The sequence below is a fragment of the Rattus norvegicus genome, chromosome 5 (genome assembly GCF_021556685.1).
Source record: "Rattus norvegicus strain SHRSP/BbbUtx chromosome 5, alternate assembly SHRSP_T2T, whole genome shotgun sequence".
NCBI lineage: Eukaryota > Metazoa > Chordata > Mammalia > Rodentia > Muridae > Rattus > Rattus norvegicus.
In genome coordinates, this window is record NC_141538.1 from 120,412,095 (window position 1) to 120,432,176 (window position 20,082).

The window sequence follows — 20,082 nt, forward strand, 5'->3', positions numbered from 1 at the left end:
GGGTCATCCAGGATAGTTTCCCTATCCCTAAATCCTTAATCTAATTCTACCTGTAGTCATTTTGTCTTGTAAGCTGATACTCATTGGTTCCGGGGATGAGGGCTCAGAGCACTCTGGGACAAGGGTATTATTAACCTACTCCATGATGTAACAAGGAACCGACAACGCTGATGAGATGGGATACCAAACACATTCATTATATTTGAAAAATGTCCTTTACATTCTGTATTTTTAAAAACCTTATCTTTTGCCATTTAAATATTAATATTTGCATATCAAATATTTATGTAAATTAATTCAGACTGATATGCTTTACAGAAAGTTCCAAAAATGAATTCAGAGGAAGAAATCCAATTCATCATCCATAAGGGCTTTTCACATGCAGCTGTACGAATGATCTCTCAATAGTGAAACATGGATTAAAACTCGAACTGGTTTTGCACAGGAAAAAGCCTCCATTTAGAATCATGGCCTCTAAGTATCACTAACCTTAGTCGAATTAAAATTTCAAATACCTTGATAACATATAGATATGACTTGTAGCTTACATACATTATACACACACACACACACACACACACACACACACACACACACACACACACTGCTGAATGTCTGCAGTTCAATATAAAGTTGCCATTTTAGAAAAATTCAGATTAGACAGCAGTAAACTAACTGAGCCTGAATTTGGGAGCAGCCAATGGCAGGCTTAACTAGTGGAGTAAATTGATGCTTGCAGCAATTCAGCATTAACTTGGATTTATGTAAAATCAGCAATTGGATATCTGCTGTAAATTCTTGATTCTTATAGGGAATAACTGACTCCTGTGACGTGTGTGTGTGTGTGTGTATGTGTGCCTAGCAGAACCACCCAGTAGGAAAAGGATTAAGGAATCATCATTCTCATCTTAAAAGGGAGATCATTCCAATATGTTTAAGTATGGTTGTCCTGCTGTCACTCGGTGTCATCAGATAACAATAATTCCACAATATGGAGTTATGATTTGGCCTTCTAAGGCTTTGTTGACATGCTAATGAATTACTTTCTCAGTGTTTCTTACTGTGATAATTTGTCTCAGTACATGAACCATGTATTAAGTAAATGTTGAAGGACTAATGCCACAAGATAACCACACTTCGCTATAATTCTGTTTACATCTTTTTTATTATAAATTTCATATGCATGCTAGTTGCTACTTGTTTCAGTTATGAAGGTTGATAATTATAGCAAATAGACTCCTTAAATCATAAAAATAGGAGTGCAAATTATCTGTGAAGAATTAATGAAAAACTTTATTGAATATTGTATAAGGAAATAAGTTGGATCAAGCACGATATTTTTATTTATCCAACATTTAATCTGCCTCCATGTACATACATATGTATATATAGGTAGAGAAATTCAGAAGTGCTTATGCTTTTACTGATTGAAGCTAATTAAATCTGGGAATTCAGCTATAAACATGCTCCTAAATGGCATATTAGTAGTCTTCTCAAGAACTAGACCTCAGGATTGGAGAGGTGGCTCAGTAGTTACAAGCATACAGCCCTCTTGCAGAGGTCTCAGGTTCTACTCCCAGCACTCCTATCAGGCAGCTTACAATTACCTGTACTTCCTGGGGATCCAATGCCCTCTTCTGGTCTCTGTGGGTACTTGCATAGCCATAGTACACATACATACACTTAACACATTAAAAAAAAAAAAAAAAAAGAATTAGATCTCCCTTGCTTTTGAGTATGACCCAACCTTGTTACCTTAGGTTTTATGCTCAATAGTATATTGAGAAACATTTTCAGGTCTTCTTGATGCTGATTTAGTGGTTCTGAATAAATTGTCTTTCAGGGCTTAGGAGATGGCAGGTGTGAAGACCCGAGTTCTGATCCCAGAGCCCATGTAGACAGACACCTGATGAGGTAGCATGTGCCTACAATCCCAGCAATGGTGAGACAGGTGAAAGAGAGAGGTGGATCTCAGGAAGCACATTGGCCAGGTAGCCTAGCTTACTTGGCAATGTTCTAGGCCAAGAAGAAACCCTGTCTCAGTCAAAAAGGTAGAAAGCACCTGAAGACCCTCATCCAACGTTGTCCTCTTACCTCCATGCATGCTCTGTGTACATGCATCCACACACACACATGCACAAACCTACATACGCACACATGCACACATACATACACACACACACACGCACACACACATGAACACACATACATACATACACATACACACACATGCACACACACATGCACACACATACAACATGTATACCACAATAATAAGGAGATAGATCCATTTATTTTTCTTTCAACAGTAGGAAAGCTAATGTTTCAAGACTTTGAAGTCCTGTAGTTTCTTTGGGTTGTTTGGGATTGGTGTTGGACCTTCCTCTCAGCCTCTACACTTTACAAAGCCTTCTCTTCTGTCAGAGATCTCATCCATTCCCACACCCTCAAATGTAATTTATACACTGTAAACTTATAGCATTGGGTAAAGTCTCTTTCCTTAGTTCTAGTGTATCTAACACCTTATGGTATATCTCTCCTTGGGTACATGACAGCCGAAGACCCTCATCCATCTAACTTGTCCAAAAGTTAATTCAAACTCATATAATATGCAACCTACAACTCTGTATTTTTAATATTTCTAACCCCAAGTTGCTGGGAGATGTCATTCATTTCATTTACCTACTTACTACAAACTATCACATGTTGTTAACTTGTTCTAAAAATGTCTTGAGTTCTACTCATGTCAACCACCTCTATTGTCTTCAATAGCGGGCCCACCAGTTTTCTGCTTGCCTAGCTGGTTTCTCTTAACCTATTTTCCTTTTATTCATCTACAGTGAGCTCTAAAAACGTGCCAGTATGATTACAGTATTTGTCTGCTTCAAAGTATGTTGCTGTATTACAACAAAGATCAGCCTTGACATCATTATGCTCACTGAAATAAACCAGAGACAAGAAAAAAGATAATGTATGATTCCAATTATGTGAGAGCTCGTTAAATTCATAGAAGAGAGAATTGTGGTTTCTGAGAGCCGTCTGGGAGGGCAGGGAGGAAAGGGGCATTCAGTTTGTGATGATGGGGAAGTTCTAGAGACATTCAGGTGTAGCTTAGTGGTAGAGTATGTGCTTAGCACACGAGAAGCCCCAAGTTCAAGTTTCAGCAACCACCCAAATTCTAGACATGGGTAGTGGTAATGACTACACAAAAGACATGAAGTTACTTAATGCCACTGAAGTATACTTTAAATGATTAAAATGAATTTATTTATGTTTATGAGTGTTTAGCCTGTATGTACCCATGTGTGCCTAATACCCATGGAGGTCAGGAAGAGGCATCAGATCTCTGGGACTGGAGTTATAGATGGTTGCGGGATGACATATGGGTGCTAGAACTTGAACCTGGGCCTTCTTGACCATGGGGGCCACCTCTCCAGTCCTGAAGGTGATAACTTTTGTATACATTTTGCCACAATAAAAATCCTTCTTGATTTTCATTGCTTTTATGTAAAGACTACAGGACTTGACACTGTAGGAGGCCAGTGTGGTCAGGCCCACCATTCCAGTTCTACACTGGTTACAGTGGCTGCCTTGTACGTTCTTGTAACTCACACCTTTCTTCAGACCTCCCCACTGGAGTTCCTGCTCTGAAATAAAAGGTTATTCTTCTTTTTTCACTTTGCCATCTACTCATCTTGTCTAGCCTTGGTTTCTATGTCACTTTCCCTAGGACGTTGTCCTCAACTCAGCTTCTTATCTACACTGTGCCTGTACCTCTGTCTCACTGGAGCACTTGGTTATAGGCCTGCACCACCCCGCTCATTTCAGAGTCGGCCTTGATTCCTGTTCTATTCTGTGCTTGTGTTCCCAGTCTGCTTCTGTGGGCTGGTTAAATACCGTCAGCTTGGATGCCAAAGCACGGAGGAAGAACATGTAGGTTTTTATGTCAAATGTCTATGCAGGCACATAAACAGTCCACTTGCTTCTTGATCCCCATGCCAAGAATAGTTCCCTCCACCCAGCCCCCGCCTCCCCACCTCTGCTCTTCTTCAGATTCCAACTCACCGCTCTCTTCTTGTGCCCTTCCACGAACGTGTTACATTACAGGGCAAAATGGTATCCAGGTAAATCTGATCTGATTACAGAGGCTACTTCTTTATTACAGTACATTTCATCATGTCACTTCATCTCCCCACTCCAAATCCTCTCGGGCACCCCCTTCTCTCAAATTCAAATCCTTTATAATTATTATCAATATATCTTATATCTCATATATCTGTATCGCTCCATCTTGAATCCAGTTAGTGTTGGATTTGTACATGGTGTTAGGCTGACCTCTTCGGTGGGGCACCCTATCAGAGCTATCCTGGGAGAAAACTGATTCTCCTTCTGTTGGCTGAGGCCCTTGTTTAACAATTTCCTCCCAGATTGAAACATTTCATCTTGGGGTTGGGGATTTAGCTCAGTGGTAGAGCGCTTGCCTAGCGAGCGCAAGGCTCTGGGTTCCGTCCCCAGCTCCGGAAAAAAAAAAAAAAAAAAAAAAAAAAAGAAGAAAGAAACATTTCATCTTGCTGGGAAGCTCCTTAAACAGGAAGGAGCTTCAGCAAATCCTCAAAACTGACCAGATTCACTAGGCCCCTCCCTGCTGGAGTAAGCCGAGCCCAGCTGCAAAGAAGACACTCAGAAGAGCAAAGGCTACAAAGACAGACCAGACCAGCTGGAAAGCTCTCCAACCCTGTGGCTAGGGTGGGCTTGGTAATGCAGCTGTTGTCATTTCTGCTCCTGCCAGCAACCTCTCACCCATATACCTGTAAATAACACCAATTAAACTCATTGGTTTACCAATCTGGACTTTGGTGATATCTGTAGGCTTAAAAAGTCTGACCTCACTTCCAGGGTTTAAAATCCTCTAAACCCTGATCCGAAAAGCCACAAACTCCTGAACTCAAAATCCGATTCCCAAGCTCAAACTTTATCAATCCCTGGGCTCTTCCCAAGCTCAGGACTTGAAGTCCCACCTATCCCCACCCTGGAAATACACACTCTGGAAAACTCTGCCCCCAAGAAACCCTCTATAAAGTCCGCTGCTTCCTGCCAGTTCTTTGCTGTTTCTTTTCCGAGCAAAGGCAGCCACCCTCTTGTGTCTTTTCCCATAAATCTCTTGTGTGAGATGTGTTGTACAGTGTGACGTTGGGGTATTCCTTGGCTCCAGACTGCCAGGAAACCTTTCCCTTCAGAGCTGCAATGCTTCCTTTGTGGAAACCTTTCCCTCAGAGCCGGAACACAGAATCTGTACTTTGGTCTGTCACAGGCTCCCCATGTGGGGTCAATAGACATGTCCGTTGCATCTATTTGCCCAGGAAAGTTTTGTTACACAACAGCTCTCTGCCCATCTTTGCCTGAGCGTTTACTGGTATGGTCATGTACAGGCAATGGTAGCTAGTGAGACTTCATGATACAGTTCACATAGACTGTTAATGTATGTATGTATGTTTGTATGTTTGTATGTATGTATGTTTGGCCTGCTGCCAAGCCTGATAATCTGAGTTCTATCCCTAGAACTCACATGCTAGAACGAAAGAACCAACTTCTGCAGGATGTCCTCGGGCTACAGTGCTGTAGTGTGCACCCAGACACACAATCAGTGTTTGTTTTAAAACCTGAAGTTTCTTTGGCTAATGTCATTAGAATGTTAGAGATTCGAATCATGAAGACAGTGTAGCAAAGTGGAATGGATTACAGCTTCCAAAGAAGTAGGGGTCTCAGCTCCAGAGCCTGCCAAGAAAACAGCGGTATCAGCAATCTCAAGAGATGTGTCCAAAGCCATCAAGTCAAAACTATTTAAATTTAGTCTTTTGTTGCAAGAATGGCTCACCAGGTGGGAGCCTCTAAGAGAAGCAAAAGCCTGCTCACCTTATAAAGCACAGGCCCCCCACCCTGCTCGGTGCTGTTACTCCGCAGCATTCCTTCTATGACACCCACACCTCAGCAAGCTCTCTGTAGCTGGTAGGTTCTGTTGATTCATCATGACGAGGACATTCTGTGCTATTTATGACTGGAGGTAGTAGTGGTCGAGGGCAATCAGTTTGGAATCCATGGCTATAGGACTGCATTCGATTGGACTTTGGGTATCTAGAGTGTGGCCTCCACTTTTATTTACCTTTAACACTTTGCCTCCAGATAAGAGCCCAGCCCAGTCAAGACCATGATTTCAATCTTTTTACATGTGCTAAGAATGTGGAACTCAGCCAAGTGTGGCAGAGTTCTGACTTATAGAATTTTGAGGTAATAAATGGGTGTTTTCAGTCATCGTGTGTGTTATTTTGTTACACAGCACTAGAAAAGTAATTCAAAGGGATTACATAAATGATTACCAGGAGGCCAGGATCCTAGAGACTGTAAAGAAGACCCTGGATCTAGCCAAGATTGACTGAGTCTTGCTCAGATTAGCAGAGCGGCTCAGTTAACCTGTAGGGTAAAAAAAAACTCCAAGCACAGCTGGGTTTTCAAAACCCACCAATCCCTGAGCTCACCCCAAGCTCAGGAGTTGGAATTTCAACAATCCACACCCCCTGGAAATCTCCACCCTGGTAAACCCTGCCCTCAAGAAACCCTATATAAGAAGCCTGCCTCTGTTCAGTTCTTTGCTGTTTCTTGCCAGAGCACAGGCAGCCACCGTCTCGGGTCTATCCCCATACATCTCTTGGGTGACGTTTGTTGTACAGTGTGATTCTGGGGATACCTTCCCTTCAGAGCTACAGCACTTGCATTGGGGAACTCTTTCCCCTTGGAGCTGCGATACTTGCATAAACAACCGGAGGGGTAATACATGGAGGTTATATTGAGCTAACACGTTTTAGACGGATTTGTTATGCAGCTGAAGCTAACTGTTGCATGTTCTGAGGTGAGAGAAGTGCAGAGCCATTCTTAAGGGAAAAGCCTCATCGTACTTCCATAGACAGTAAAGAATGCGGGAAGCACATGGGTTCTGTTTCCGAGCCCAGCACTTTATGCTACGCCATCTGTTGAATACCTTTTATTAGTACCAAGGTGAAAGCGCTGATGTAAACTATGCAAATCTAAAGTAGATATTTCTAAGACTGTGAGGATTCTACATTATATTCTCATTTTGAGTTATACGTGCATGATCATATTCACTATTCTACAGTCAATTTTATTGGGTTTGTTTACACAACTTATTTTACAGAAATATGCCTATAGGCTGAAAACTTTTAAGAAAATATTAGAAATTATAAGCATCTGTCTAGAATTCAGTTTCCACATAGTTACCACAGAAGCTCAGAGACAGTGATTATAGTCAGCTATGCTATATGCACATAAACATCATATCCATATACCTACTTGCATTCATTCTGAGGTAGAACTAACATGGGTCAGCCAACCTCCGTGCTTGATCAAGAGACACTAACTGGCCACTGTGAAAGTTTGAATACAAGCTGATTTCATGGGTTATCAGTAAGTTCTGGTACTCGAACTGGAGAGGGGGAATGGATAATTTTAGGCCTGAATATACAGTCTGATGACTGCATCAACTAATAGATAATTCACTTGGACTGTACTGGGCTGAGGTCACTTCAAGTCTGTATAGGTCTGTGCCTCGATGGTGTGTGTGTGTGTGTGTGTGTGTGTGTGTGTGTGTGTGTGTGTGGCCGTGCATAGGAATGCAGGCATAGTTATCGCCACAGTCTCACTCATTCTTGCAGAAATCCTTTATTAAAGGTTTACGTTTGTTTAAGATGTTAACTTTCTCAAGGGTCTTTGTTTTCTTGGTATACTAAAATGACACATTTGTCAAGTAGAGACTCTTAACAAATCAAAGGAACTACTATGAACAGCAGAAGAAAAGATTCCTACAGAATAATCAAATCCTTTTTGGCTGCCTTAACCCTTGCTGCTTTCACCATGGCTGGGTTGCTGTCACAGTAATCATATGACTTATATCTGTACCTATGTTTATCAAGGCTGCCCTCAAAGATCCCACTTCCTACTTGTCAAACTTGATGGATGACAAGCAGGTAAATCCTGGTAAGAGCCTGCTTGGTTTTGTTAGATCCTGCCTGAGCTGAACTTCTTCTTGTGGCCCCCATACTTAGCTGTGAGCAAGGATTTTATTATTGGAATTTTCAGTGTTGTGAGCAGAAGCACAGAAAAAATAGAACCTGTACTATTGAAAGATCTAGAAACTATGCTCTAAACAAATCAATTCTTTCGATACCCACAATCATTAATGAAGTGTATGTGGGTCACAGCAAACATATAAAAAGTAGAAAGCCGAATTTAACTTTGGGGTTGACTCTGTCCTCGCAGATAAGTCGGAGAATGGCATTTTTGTCTTTTAGATCGGCTTCTAGAATTTATACGTGATACCCTAGTCCAAGCGCAGGAACGTGCTGAACTCTTTGTCCTTGCACTATGATCAGTACCTACATCAAGCTCTGCTCTCCAGTTTAACAGCTAGTTTCTTTATATAGACCATTGGCTCAGGTAGAGAAAATCTGTCAGTCGGGAAGACTCCGCCCCTCTCGACCCCGTGACCCGTCCCCCTTCCCAGGCAGCCGGACTTTGGCGAAGTGGGCGGGCCGTGGGCAGGCCCTGGGCCGTCGCTTGGAGGACTAGAGCCGAGCGGACCCTGAGCCCTCTGCAGCAGCCAGAGCCGCAGCTTCTGTCGCCCCGCAGCCCGTCGCCACCATGGTGAAGATCGTGACAGTGAAGACGCAGGCATATCCGGATCAGAAGCCGGGCACCAGCGGGTTGCGGAAGCGAGTGAAGGTGTTCCAGGGCAACGCTAACTATGCGGAGAATTTCATCCAAAGCATCGTCTCCACCGTGGAGCCGGCGTTGAGGCAGGAGGCCACGCTGGTTGTGGGCGGGGACGGTCGCTTCTACATGACCGAGGCCATCCAGCTCATCGTACGCATCGCCGCAGCCAACGGGGTAAGGGACGCGCGGGCTCGGCTGGGCGTGCGCGACGTGCCGGCTCCTCTGGGCCGGCGCTTCCGTGCGCGCCACCATCCCGTCCCCGCCCCGCGCACGCTCCCTTGACCTTGGCAGTACCCCCCGCCCCTACACCTCCATTCGCCTTAGACACCCCCCCACTCCCCAGTTTCGCAATGGTTCTGTCGGGAAAGGTGAACCCGCCGCCGTGCAGACCCCGCGTGGCGCTGTGCTATTCTGGTCTGGGATTGTGGCACCTCCCGCTGGCTCGCGGCCTGGCGTTGGGAGGACCCGGGTGACCCTAGCACTCACCCCCTTGGGGCGTTAAGCCAGCGATCTGTGCGGGCAGGTGCCAAGCTTAGAGAAGTTGGGAAAGGCACTTCTTCCCCTGCTGGGCCTGCTGCCTGGGCTCAGGCTTTTGAAAAGTCCAGTCTTGGCTGGACCTATTCCACCAAGGGGGCTGGACCTGAATTTTCATTAAAGCAGTAACAATATACCCAAGGGCTCTCTTATGCAAGCTGTCCTGACAGGCCAGGAAATTAATGCAACGCCCCGGGTTCCGCCCCCTGGTTAAGGAGGTTAACTGACTTAATTGGGCAGGTCCACTAGAGAGGTGAAACTTTTTTTGTCTTATAAATCTGATGATTTGTAAATGTGGATTTGGAATTGGTTGTTTCTACAAGATATTTTAAAAGACGTTTTAAGGAACACGTCTTCTTTGTATATTTAAAATAACATTGAACTTTTTCTCAGCTCATTCCCTTCAACAATTACTTGTAGTTTAACTTATTTCAAGCTGTCTTGCCAAGCACCGTGACCAACATTTCACTGGTGTGCCTCAAGAGTCTTCTTGAAGCCCTATAAGGAAGATGCTATTCTGGGTACTTTAAAGTCACCGACGTCGACAGTACTGAAGTCTGGGCAGGTTAAAGAATTTACCAGAACTATAACGGGAACATTGAATCCAGCACAGACCTGCCAGTTCCACTGGAATGGCTTATGAAAATTAAGGGACTCTTAAAATTAATTGCAGGACCTTCTTTTCACAATTTTCAAGATCTAAACGGAGCTCTGTTGACTTTCCCAGATGGGTCAGACATTTACTAACAGTGAGAGGCGTCAGGACTTCCATTACTATGCCCCTGAGTGTTCAGACCACTGCAGCTTTCCGTGTGGGGAGAGAGGACAGTCAGCTCCGTGGGGAGGATCCTACCATCCCCACCCGTGCTCACAGGGGCACGTCAACAGGGCGTATGCCCAGTACAGAGAATGGGTGGGGGAAATGGAGGCTCACAGTCAGGGAGGAGCCTGTCCTTAGGAGCTTTGGGTATAGCGTGTTAGGGTCCACATAGAGGTCTGCCATTTTGGGAGTACTGTGGTCTGGGAAGGAAAAAAGTAAAGACAAAAACAAAGTTGCTAAACATCACCCTTTAGCCACCGGCCTGTTGCTCTTCTCCTTTGGGCCAAACTCTAATAGTTCCTGTATCCACCAATTCGCACACTGTCCACTCGCCATCTTACTGCCATCTAACTCCTGTGGCTTCCACCTCTCCACTAAAACGCCCCCTCTGAGAGAGCGACTCTGCTTGCTCATTCTGTGAGCATGGTTGTAGGCCTTCACCTATCCCCTGCGTTTGGCTGACTTTGCTCGTAACAGTGTCATTCCTTGTCTTGATTTCGTCACTGCTGCTTCTCCCCATAACCATGCCCTAGGTCTTTATCCCCAGCCTGCTGCTCTGATTCTCTTAAATATTGCTCCTCCCCAGGGGTGTAAATGTGTGATTCAGTTAAGATCATATCTTCAGAAAGTTCCCTTTCCATAGATAACACTGAAATAGCTTAGTCCAATTCCATTGAATTTATGCTTGCAGATCATATGTGCCCACTGGAGAGGAAGCTTAAAACAGGACTGCATCTTACGTGAGAGTATACTCAGGGATATTAGGCCAGGACCTCTGCTGCTACCAAATTCTGGAAAAGATTAAACCTTTAAGAAATAAATTGTTATGGTCTCTCTTCAGCATGAGGTGCAGTTAGAGCTCATCAGAGAGATAACCAGGGGGCCTGGGCTTCTCTCTCTCTCTCTGCTAGCTGGTAGCTGGCATCTACTTGTCTGAACACTCTGAGAGCTGAGAAGTTGCAGGCAGGCTGCACCTTGACTGAGCTATGACTAGAAAAGGGGGTAGTGTCAGGCCCAGAGGATTCACCATCAGGTAAGGCTTGGCATTTGGAAACAGAAAGGGGATTTGGGAAGGCAGGCAGCTATGCTAGAACTGAAGCCTGTACCTCTCTGGAGTACCTCTCTGGAGTACTGGCCTATAGGAAAGAAAGAGAACAGGACACAATCAGGAACTTTAAAAAACCACTGACTTGTGCCAAATCGTCACGCCAGCCATTTTTGCCTTTTCTCTATGCTGGCGTCTGCAGAGTGGTATATTAAAAACGGCTTCAGTATTGCTATTCTCTGGAATTTGTTATCGTATGGTAGGGTCCTGTACAGTGAGATGCTTATTTGCTTATGACCCATGCGTTTACCTGAAATCACCTCTACATTAGAAAACCAAATGAGGCATAGATGCTGTGCTGTGTGAGAATACACTGTAGGTGTTCACATTTGTCTCATGCTGCTTTTTAATGTTTATTTTGTGTATGTGCGTGTGTGTGGATGCATGTGGCACAACAAGGGCGTGGAGGTATGGACAGCTGTGGGATTTGGTTCTCTCCTCCCATGTGAGTCTTGGGAACTCATGCTTAGCTGCAAATGCTCTTACCTGCTAAGCTATATCACTGGCCTCTGTATTATATTTTATTTCATTACTTATGTTCTTTCTGAATATTATCAGCCCTTGATTGATTTAACCCAGGGGTGTGGACCTGGTAACTAGAAAATTCAGACTGTATCTACAGTATGTGGACCAAAGGCAGTGTTTGATGACTCTTGTCTAGTTGCCCTGAATGGTCAGTCACCAACGTAGACAATGTTGCAAGCCAAGATACAGAGCAAAACCGTGGAAATGGATTTCTTGTCCACCATCTGTACACTCAGGAAAGAGCTGTCTCAGCAGCTGGGTACCAAAATGGGCCTGAAATATACTGGCCCAGACCTGAAGGCTTCTATGATCACAGATCATGTCAACCAGAACTTGAGAACTCTGTTGTCATTGGGATGACTCCCTCTGTTTTGGCCTGTGTTTATGTGAGTGGGTGCATGTGTAGTGTGTGCAGGTGTGCCTACACATATTGCACATGGATGTGTTTGGAGACCAGAGTGTTGTTCTCCATGCACCATCTGTATTTTTCCTTGACATAAAGTTCCCTCACTGGCCTGGAACTCCCCATGCACATCTGGCCAGCCAGCGAGCCCCAGTGAGCTGTGCTGTATCTCTGGGGTAGGCCTGGCCTAGCAGAGACCTGTCTTTGAGTCACTTTGTTATAGACTACCCGATTAAAACGTTTAATAACTTCCTGTTTCGTAAGCGTTCTCAACCATCAACCACTTTTGAGTGATCCTTCAGTAGTTCGTACCTTCTGATTTTGAGTCAGCATTGAATACCAGGCGGAAGAAGTCTTTTTTCACTGAGGATAGCTTGGAATCTGGGAAGGGTTGGCCAGAAGAGATACATACACAGAGAAAAAAAAGCAGAGTTATAAAAAGAGAACATCCTGGATTTGAGGCTGAACTGACTCTATGACTCTGTCTCTCTCTGCCTCTATCTCTCTCTCACTGTGTGTGTTATCTGTGTGCTCGCAAGTGCGTGTGCACGACTCTCTCTGCCTCTGCGCACCCCCTCCCTAGTGTGTGCGTGTGCGTGTGCGTGTGCGTGTGTGTGTGTGTGTGTGTGTGTGTGTGTGTGTATGTGAATACATGCATGTGGAGATCAGAGGACCACCTCAGGTGTTTTTCAGCTACCATCCACTCTGTTTCCTGATATAGGTTCTCTCTCAGCCATCACGCTTGGCTGTCCAGGGAGCCCCAGGGTTCTGCCTGTTTCTGCTTTTCCAGCACTGGGATTGCAAGCTCACCTGGGTTTTTTGTGGTGAATTTCTGCAAATGGAGCTCCAGTCCTGATGCTTGCACTGCAGCCTTTACGGACTAAGCTCTCTTAGCATGGGAACTGAAGCCACGGCCTGCACACAGAGAACGTGCGCTCACTGCTCAGGAGAGGAGTGCAACAGAGGGGTAGGCAAGAGTAGCTTTTAGAGACTGACCCTTGGTCACGAATAGTCATTGTTACATGTGTGCTTTTTTTGTCTGTTTTTTATCCTTCAGTGTTGGGCATTGGTCCCAGGGCCTCACCAGAATTAGTCAAGCACTGTACCACTGAGTTGTGTCTCTAACCCCTGATCACATAACTTTATTGAGGTTTTTGTTTTGTTTTGTTTTGTTTTTGTTTTTTTTTCTGAGAAGTTCTCCTCCTCAGTTTCACAAATGTTCTCTCTAAAAATAAATGAGTAGCCCTTTTTTCTTCAATGTGGTCTATTGCTACAGCATTAAAGACTGTAAAGAAGGCTGGGGAGATGGCCCAGTGGTTAGGATCACTTGTTCCTCTTTAAGAGGGCCCAAGTTCTGACAAGACAGTTACAGTTTCTGGCTTATATACCATTTTAGTAGGGGAAGGGGAAGAAGGATGATAGTACGGGCTTTGTTAGGAAACATGATTCGTAGGAAAAATAAATGGGCCCTTAAGAGAACAGGGTAGAAATATGGTAGGAAAACTTGAACTTCACCTCTTTCTCTTCTAGTAAGGGGACTGAATTCCAGCTCTCACACATGCAGGAAAAGCACTCTGCACAATAGACCCAGCCACAAATGTGTAAGAAAGCGAAGCAGGGAAGTCAGCACTACCCCATCCACTCTCCCTGAAGCTCCCCAGAACCCTTGGTCGTATGCCTAGTTGTGCCAGTCACTTACCTGATTTCAGAGCTGAGCTCATATTTGGGGAGCTCCTTCCCCATGTTTAAAAATCACTACCTAAGGCTAGAGAGATGGCTCAGTGGTTAAGAGCACTGACTGCTCTTCCAGAGGTCCTGAGTTCAATTCCCAGCAACCACATGGTGGCTCACAACTATCTGTAATGGGATCTGATGCCCTCTTCTGGTGTGTCTGAAGAGAACAACAGTGTACTTCTATATAATAAATAAATAAATCTTTTCTTTTTAAAATCACCACCTAGTGTGGTAAGTTTTAAGGATCCATGAAGGACCTATGATGGAGAATTTGGAGGCTTTTCTCAATTGCTGCCTTCAGGATAGAAATGACCACAAAGATGTCACAGCTGGGTCTTTTTGTAGCTGTGACTTGGGGAGGGGACGATTTATCTGTTGTACATACCCTTCCTCAGCACTGTTATCATGGAAGGAAATCAAGGAAGGAACTCAAGCAAGGCACCTGGAGGTAGGAGCTGGTACAGAGGCCACGGAGGGGTATATAGCTTACTGGCTCGTTCCCCCTGATGCTTGCTCAGCCTAGGGATGGTACCACCCACAGTGGGCTGAGCCCTCCCTCATCAACCACACTTAAGAAAATGTCCGACAGGTTTGCCTACAACCCAGTCTTTTGGGAGCATTTTTCTTCACTTAGGTTCCCTCCTCTCAGATGACTTTAGTTTATGTTAAGTGACAGGAGAGTAGCCAACACAGAAGGGCACCCCTGTGAGCTGTTGTGAAGTAGTAATAAGAACATGCTCTCTCTGACTGTACATCAACTCCATGCTAACTCAATCGCTTTTCTCATATTGTACTCACTTTAAGCATTTCACCATAGCTACAGAAAATGGACTAACATAATCAATACCCCAGTGTATTTTTTTCTTTGAGATTATAATGTAATTACATAAGTTTCCCCTTCCCTTTCTTCCCTCCAGCTCCTCTATACACCTCCTTTCTCAGATTCATTGCTCTTTCTTCATTAATTGCTGTTACACACACACACACACACACACACACACACACACACACACACACACACACCCTGCTAAGCCTGTATAATGTTACTTGTATGTATATGTGCAGGGCTACTATTGGTATTGGATAACCAGTTAACGTGCTCTTTCCTGGGGAAGACTGTTCCCTACACCGACAGCATCCTTTGTTCCTGGGGTCAAGGCCTTGTCATGAACTTTGCCCATGTCTTTTGCAGCCTTATTTCGCTTACATTTAGGCAGTCGTGTTGGTGAGACGTTTGGGTGTAGCTTCTGAAGGTTTTAGGGAACACAGTCTCACAGCAAACTTCCCGATCCTCTGGCTCTAACAACATTTCCTTTCCCCCTTCTGCTGTGATCTCTCAGCCTTAGGTGCAGGAATCATGTTGAAGATGTATCCACTGGGACTGGGTTCCACACGCAGCGCTGCGATTTGATTGGTTGTGTTTTGTTCTAAGATGTCTCTCTATCTGTTGCAAAGAGAAATTTCCCTGATGAGTGACAAGTATACTACCTAGATACTGGGGAAGGCTCTGCCAGGTGCATTTCTTAAATGATGAACTGAGGTCATGAAATGTCGTTCACTTGTCCAGCTTCTTGGTGGTGTTGGAACTGGGGCTTTGGTCTTCTGATATTTCATACAGTTGGTCTTTTCTATAAATAAGTATATGTCATGGGGCATAGGGGCCCATGCCCATAATCTCAGCAGTCAGGAGGCTAAGGCAAGAAGCCTGTAAGTTCAAGGCTGGCAAGGATTTCTAAGTGGGACATTGTGTCCTAACACCAGCAAAAGGCAGGCCATAAACAAAAATGAGTATATGTAAGAGAAAGTGGTTCCAGGGGTTGTTGTGATGACATCCTCATTCAAAGTTTGAGGACACGGGATTAGGCAGTGTGGATGGACTTCCAGAGCTTTGCTGTTCAGATGAGTTCTATGCAGTTATAAGAGGACCCCAAATAGAACAACTTTGGGGAATGTCAGCACATTTGACATTGAGTGTGTATGGCCATCTAAAACATAGAGGACTATACTCCCAAATTCAGTTGAATTCTTCCTTTTCCACTCTCTAGTGTCACATAGGACATGAGATCTGTTCTCCTGCAGGATACCCAGCATAGCTTACTATGGTGAGGAATGCTTGAATTTGTGTTCAGCTGTTCTGAAGAAAATCAACTCAGCACAAAATGTGTTTTCCTTCCAGGTACAATGGGTGGGGTCATGGGGGAGCGACAGAAGTCCCCTTTTGACTAAATACCCATCCCCTACTAGACTCAGTGGGCTCACACGTTACTTTCAGAGAAGCGTTCTTGGGACAGTGTTGTAAATGCCAGGTTCCCACTCCAGGTGGCTGAGACTTTAAACAGGAAGGCAATGTGCACCTGGAGTGAGGCCATTTTCATCACTCCTGGATTGAATCAAAACTAGGTTTGGAATCATAGTGTGAAAGAAGGATTAAGATCCACAAGAGAAGGCTTCTTTCTCTTGATGATCTCTATTAAAAATGGAAAGTGAACTAAATTAGATGCCTGTAATCTGAGGACCAGCTGGCCTCTCAGGGGTCAGTGGGGACAGGAGTCAACATCCTGTCCATATGGGAAGTTATGTCGTATTCTAGTGTGTGTTTCAAGTTAGAGTGGAAGGTAACACTTCAGTATAGTCAAATCACTCTCTAGTCCTTTGCACTGATGTATGGGAAACACACAATCCAGTGTATTCAACTGTAGAGAACAACAGGACCAGGCTAACACTCAGAGCTGTGTGGGGAGCAGGACTGAGCAAGGGCCTGTGGTCTGTGAGTGACGCAGTGGCCATGCTTTGACATCTCCCTCTTCCTCATTGTCTCTGTGTCAGTTGTAGCTAGCTAAATTCTTGCAAGGGAAGTACTTCTGCGTTGTGACTACATTGCAAACTTGCTGTTCCCCCAAGCTGCACATATGGGAAGCCCATGGATTATAATTTAACACAGGTAAATCGGAACATGGTGGCTTTGGGGCTTTCTGCCTCAGCCTTACGTTTGAAATCTCTTTGATTGTCCTAACAATGCTTGCCCCTCCCATCATAGCTCAGTTTGTCTGCTCTAGAGATTGATACTCTGAGGTGGCCCCCAAAATGAACATTATATATACTCTGCAGTCTGTATGGTAATCCAAATAATTCGTATGACAATATAGGTGGAGCTATGGGAAGAGACTCAATAGACATGACTTAAAGAAGACAGGAGTTTTTCTTTCTTGGAATGGCGGGTGTAAGCAGGTTGGGCCTGGCCTCCTGTGGTCTTGTGGCTTTGCCCTCCTGCTCATGTTGTGCTTGCCCACCTGGTCGCAGATGGCTCCCTCTGCACCCCACTTGCTCTTACCCATGCTTGGGTCGTAGGCAGCAGATAGAGATGTGCATGTGAACCAGCTTTCTGCTATAGCAACCAACGCCCGAGGGGAGTCAGCGTAAGGAGGAAAGGCTTATTTGGCTCATCTTTGAGAATTTTCAGTGGGTGGACTGCGGACCCCACTGTGGTGGGCCTGCAGTAGCACAGTATGTCACAGTGGGCTCTCTGGGATATGGTAGAGGAAGTGCGTCCTGTTTTTGCCTAGGGTAAAGGTTGGGACTGGGTTCTACTGCTCCACTCAAGGGCACCAACCTACTAACTACTAGTAGGCCCACCTCTTAAAGTCCCAGTAGTGTCCCGGGCCCAGAATTCAGCCTAACATGCGTCCTCCAAAGGACACATGCCCTCTAACACATGTTACCCGGTACATTAGGCATGTGGTTAGCTAAAATACTTGTGTAACTTAAAAGAGAGAAGGGAAAAGTCAAACCCCTGCTTCCGTCCATTGCTTTGTTGTCCACATAGATCACCTGACCCACTGTTCCACTGCCCTCTCCCCCAACTCCAGGGCAAGCACCCCATGATGCTTCCAGCAATACAGTCAGTTCAGTGTCTCCAGTCTCTAAGTGTTTGGTTTTCTCTCTGTCGGGCCATGGATGGCTCCTCAAAGCACAGCATCCAGTAACTAATATGTGTAAAAATGTAACCATATAGCCACACACGTACGTGTGTGTGTGTGTGTGTGTGTGTGTGTGTGTGTGTGTGCAGGTAGGTGGGTAGAATAGTGTCAGTAGGTTAGGAGAGAAGGAGAGAAATAGTTTTGTGCAGTTGTATGTAGACATGTGTTGAGCAGTGTCAGACATAGATGTGTTCACTCTGCTGGCAAGGGACAGAGATTTCCTGCCCTGGTCAAGGGTGGGCTCATGGGGAACCCTAGTCCTGCCCTCTGTGAGGATTGCCTTCCCCCGCCCCAACCCTTTGGCACCTCAGATAGTGAATAGCATTGAACATCCCCTGCACCCCTTTAGAGGCTTCTTTTGATGAGAGGTGGGGATAGGAAGATGGGGTTGCCTCTGCAGACTGTGGGTACATGTCCCCTTATAGACTCAGTGGGCTGCTGGCCTGCTGTGCTCACTTCCCTGAACTGCTTAAAAAGCAAAAAAGGTTTATTTTGACTCACAATTTTAGAGGTTTCTGTCGGAGGCCAGGCACATTCGGTACTGGCAGGCCTATGGTAAGACAGCTTATGGCCGAAGCACATGTACATGTGGTAGAGCAAAACCACGTATATCACAAGCTGGGAGCAGAGCATGCCCTCTCCTCAGGCCCTTCCTGTCAAAGGTTCTACTTCCTCTCCCAAATGCCATGTTGGGGACCAAGTTTTCGTACTCGCAGCTTAGGGGTCACTCAAGATCCAAAGTGCAGCAGTAAGCACGTGGTAGTGTTCACACTGCCTACACACTAGAGCCACAGTGGTGATGGCTTCATTCTCAAGGGCCTTCCTGGTGGATGGGATAGCATGATAAGCCAAAGGAATCACCACCAGATGTGCTAAGAGGTGATGCTGAGGGAAAATGATGTTTGTGTCAGTGCAGGGCCGGCCTGGGGCATGGTACTGGATGTCTCTAAGGAGAGGAAGGCTGGCAAAGGCTTAAATTGCATTGTTCTCAGCCACTTTCTGTCTATTGCAGACAAGGCTATCAGGAAGAGGAGGGCCAGTTTCAGTGTCTCCAGGAGAATAACTTCTCCCCACTTCTCACGAGCATAAGCAATCAGATTTCTTTTCTTCTTTTTTTTTTTTAACAAACATATCTGAGCTTCCACATCCTAGTTAGTATTGTTCCCTGACACATGGCCACTCAGGGATCGTGCACTTACTCCAGTCACGTGTCCAGTGCTCAGAGCCTTGTGAAACACCTCTGTGGGGATTATTTTTCAGGCCACTGGTTTATGGGCCACGTAGGAAAAGCAGTCACATTACTTTATAGTCAGGCTTCATTTTTCACTTAAGATGATGTAATGAGATTTGAACACCCACTTTATTCATTAGACATGGCTCCAGCCAATTCTTTTTGTCTCTCTTCAAAGTTCAAATCTATTCTCAAAGGATGAAATTTGTTATGACTGAGGACTTTCAAAGGAAGTACCACGGACAGGGAAGAAAGCTTCCCCTGAAAGAGTGAGTGGGGTGGCAGCATCTTTTGGAGATCTTGCTGCCCCCTGAGCCGGTGCTGAGATGATTATGCTCGGACAGCGCCGGAAGTGAGCGACCATGTGCACCCTCTACACTGTGGAGAGGATCTTAGAAGACAGCTCGTCTGAGGGGAACCCCATGTCCCACTTTCCTGTGGGTTATGCCACGGAGACCACCCTGTTTACCCAGAGTGATCTGCCACAGGGACCAGGATGAGCTCTCTTCCACTTGGCTGAACACGTGCTTTCAGAGGGCATTTTACAGCTGTGTAGCATCGGGAAGGTTTGTGCACACACAACAAACAAACTGCTAAGTCCCAAAACCTGACCTAGGAAGATAGCCCCATCAGCTCTAAGTCACAGAAACCCAAGCCTTACGACAGTGCCCACGGTAGCAAAGAGTTTGGGATATGGAGTTGGGATGGCGTTACTGGGTGAGGACAGGGAAAGAAGACCTTTAGATTTAGAAGTAATAAAAGTGTTGTATTCCAGGGTCTTCATGGGGCCTTTGAAACTCAAGATGAAGCACAATTTAAGGGAGATTTTTTTTTTTTTTGGTTCTTTTTTTTTTTTTTTTTTTTTTCCGGAGCTGGGGACCGAACCCAGGGCCTTGCGCTTCCTAGATAAGCGCTCTACCACTGAGCTAAATCCCCAGCCCCCAAGGGAGATTTTAAATGAAGCAGAGGTGA

At 45.2% G+C, this 20,082-nt stretch overlaps 1 protein-coding gene and 1 long non-coding RNA gene across 2 annotated transcripts in view; one reads left to right on the plus strand and one right to left on the minus strand.

Annotated features, from left to right (window-relative positions):
- Positions 1 to 4,214: 4,214 nt before the first annotated feature.
- Positions 4,215 to 19,767, minus strand: LOC148005941 (uncharacterized). Its single transcript, XR_015620997.1, has 4 exons — positions 19,079 to 19,767; positions 15,110 to 15,346; positions 12,481 to 12,549; positions 4,215 to 5,775 (listed from the first exon to the last, which is right to left on the minus strand). It is a non-coding gene; the product is annotated as an uncharacterized LOC148005941 (long non-coding RNA).
- Pgm1 (phosphoglucomutase 1) overlaps positions 8,609 to 20,082 on the plus strand; it is a 59,468-nt gene continuing 47,994 nt past the window's right edge. Inside the window, 1 exon segment of the mRNA NM_017033.3 lies at positions 8,609 to 8,955. Within this exon segment, the coding sequence (NP_058729.2) occupies positions 8,710 to 8,955 (246 nt within the window). The 5' untranslated portion in view covers positions 8,609 to 8,709.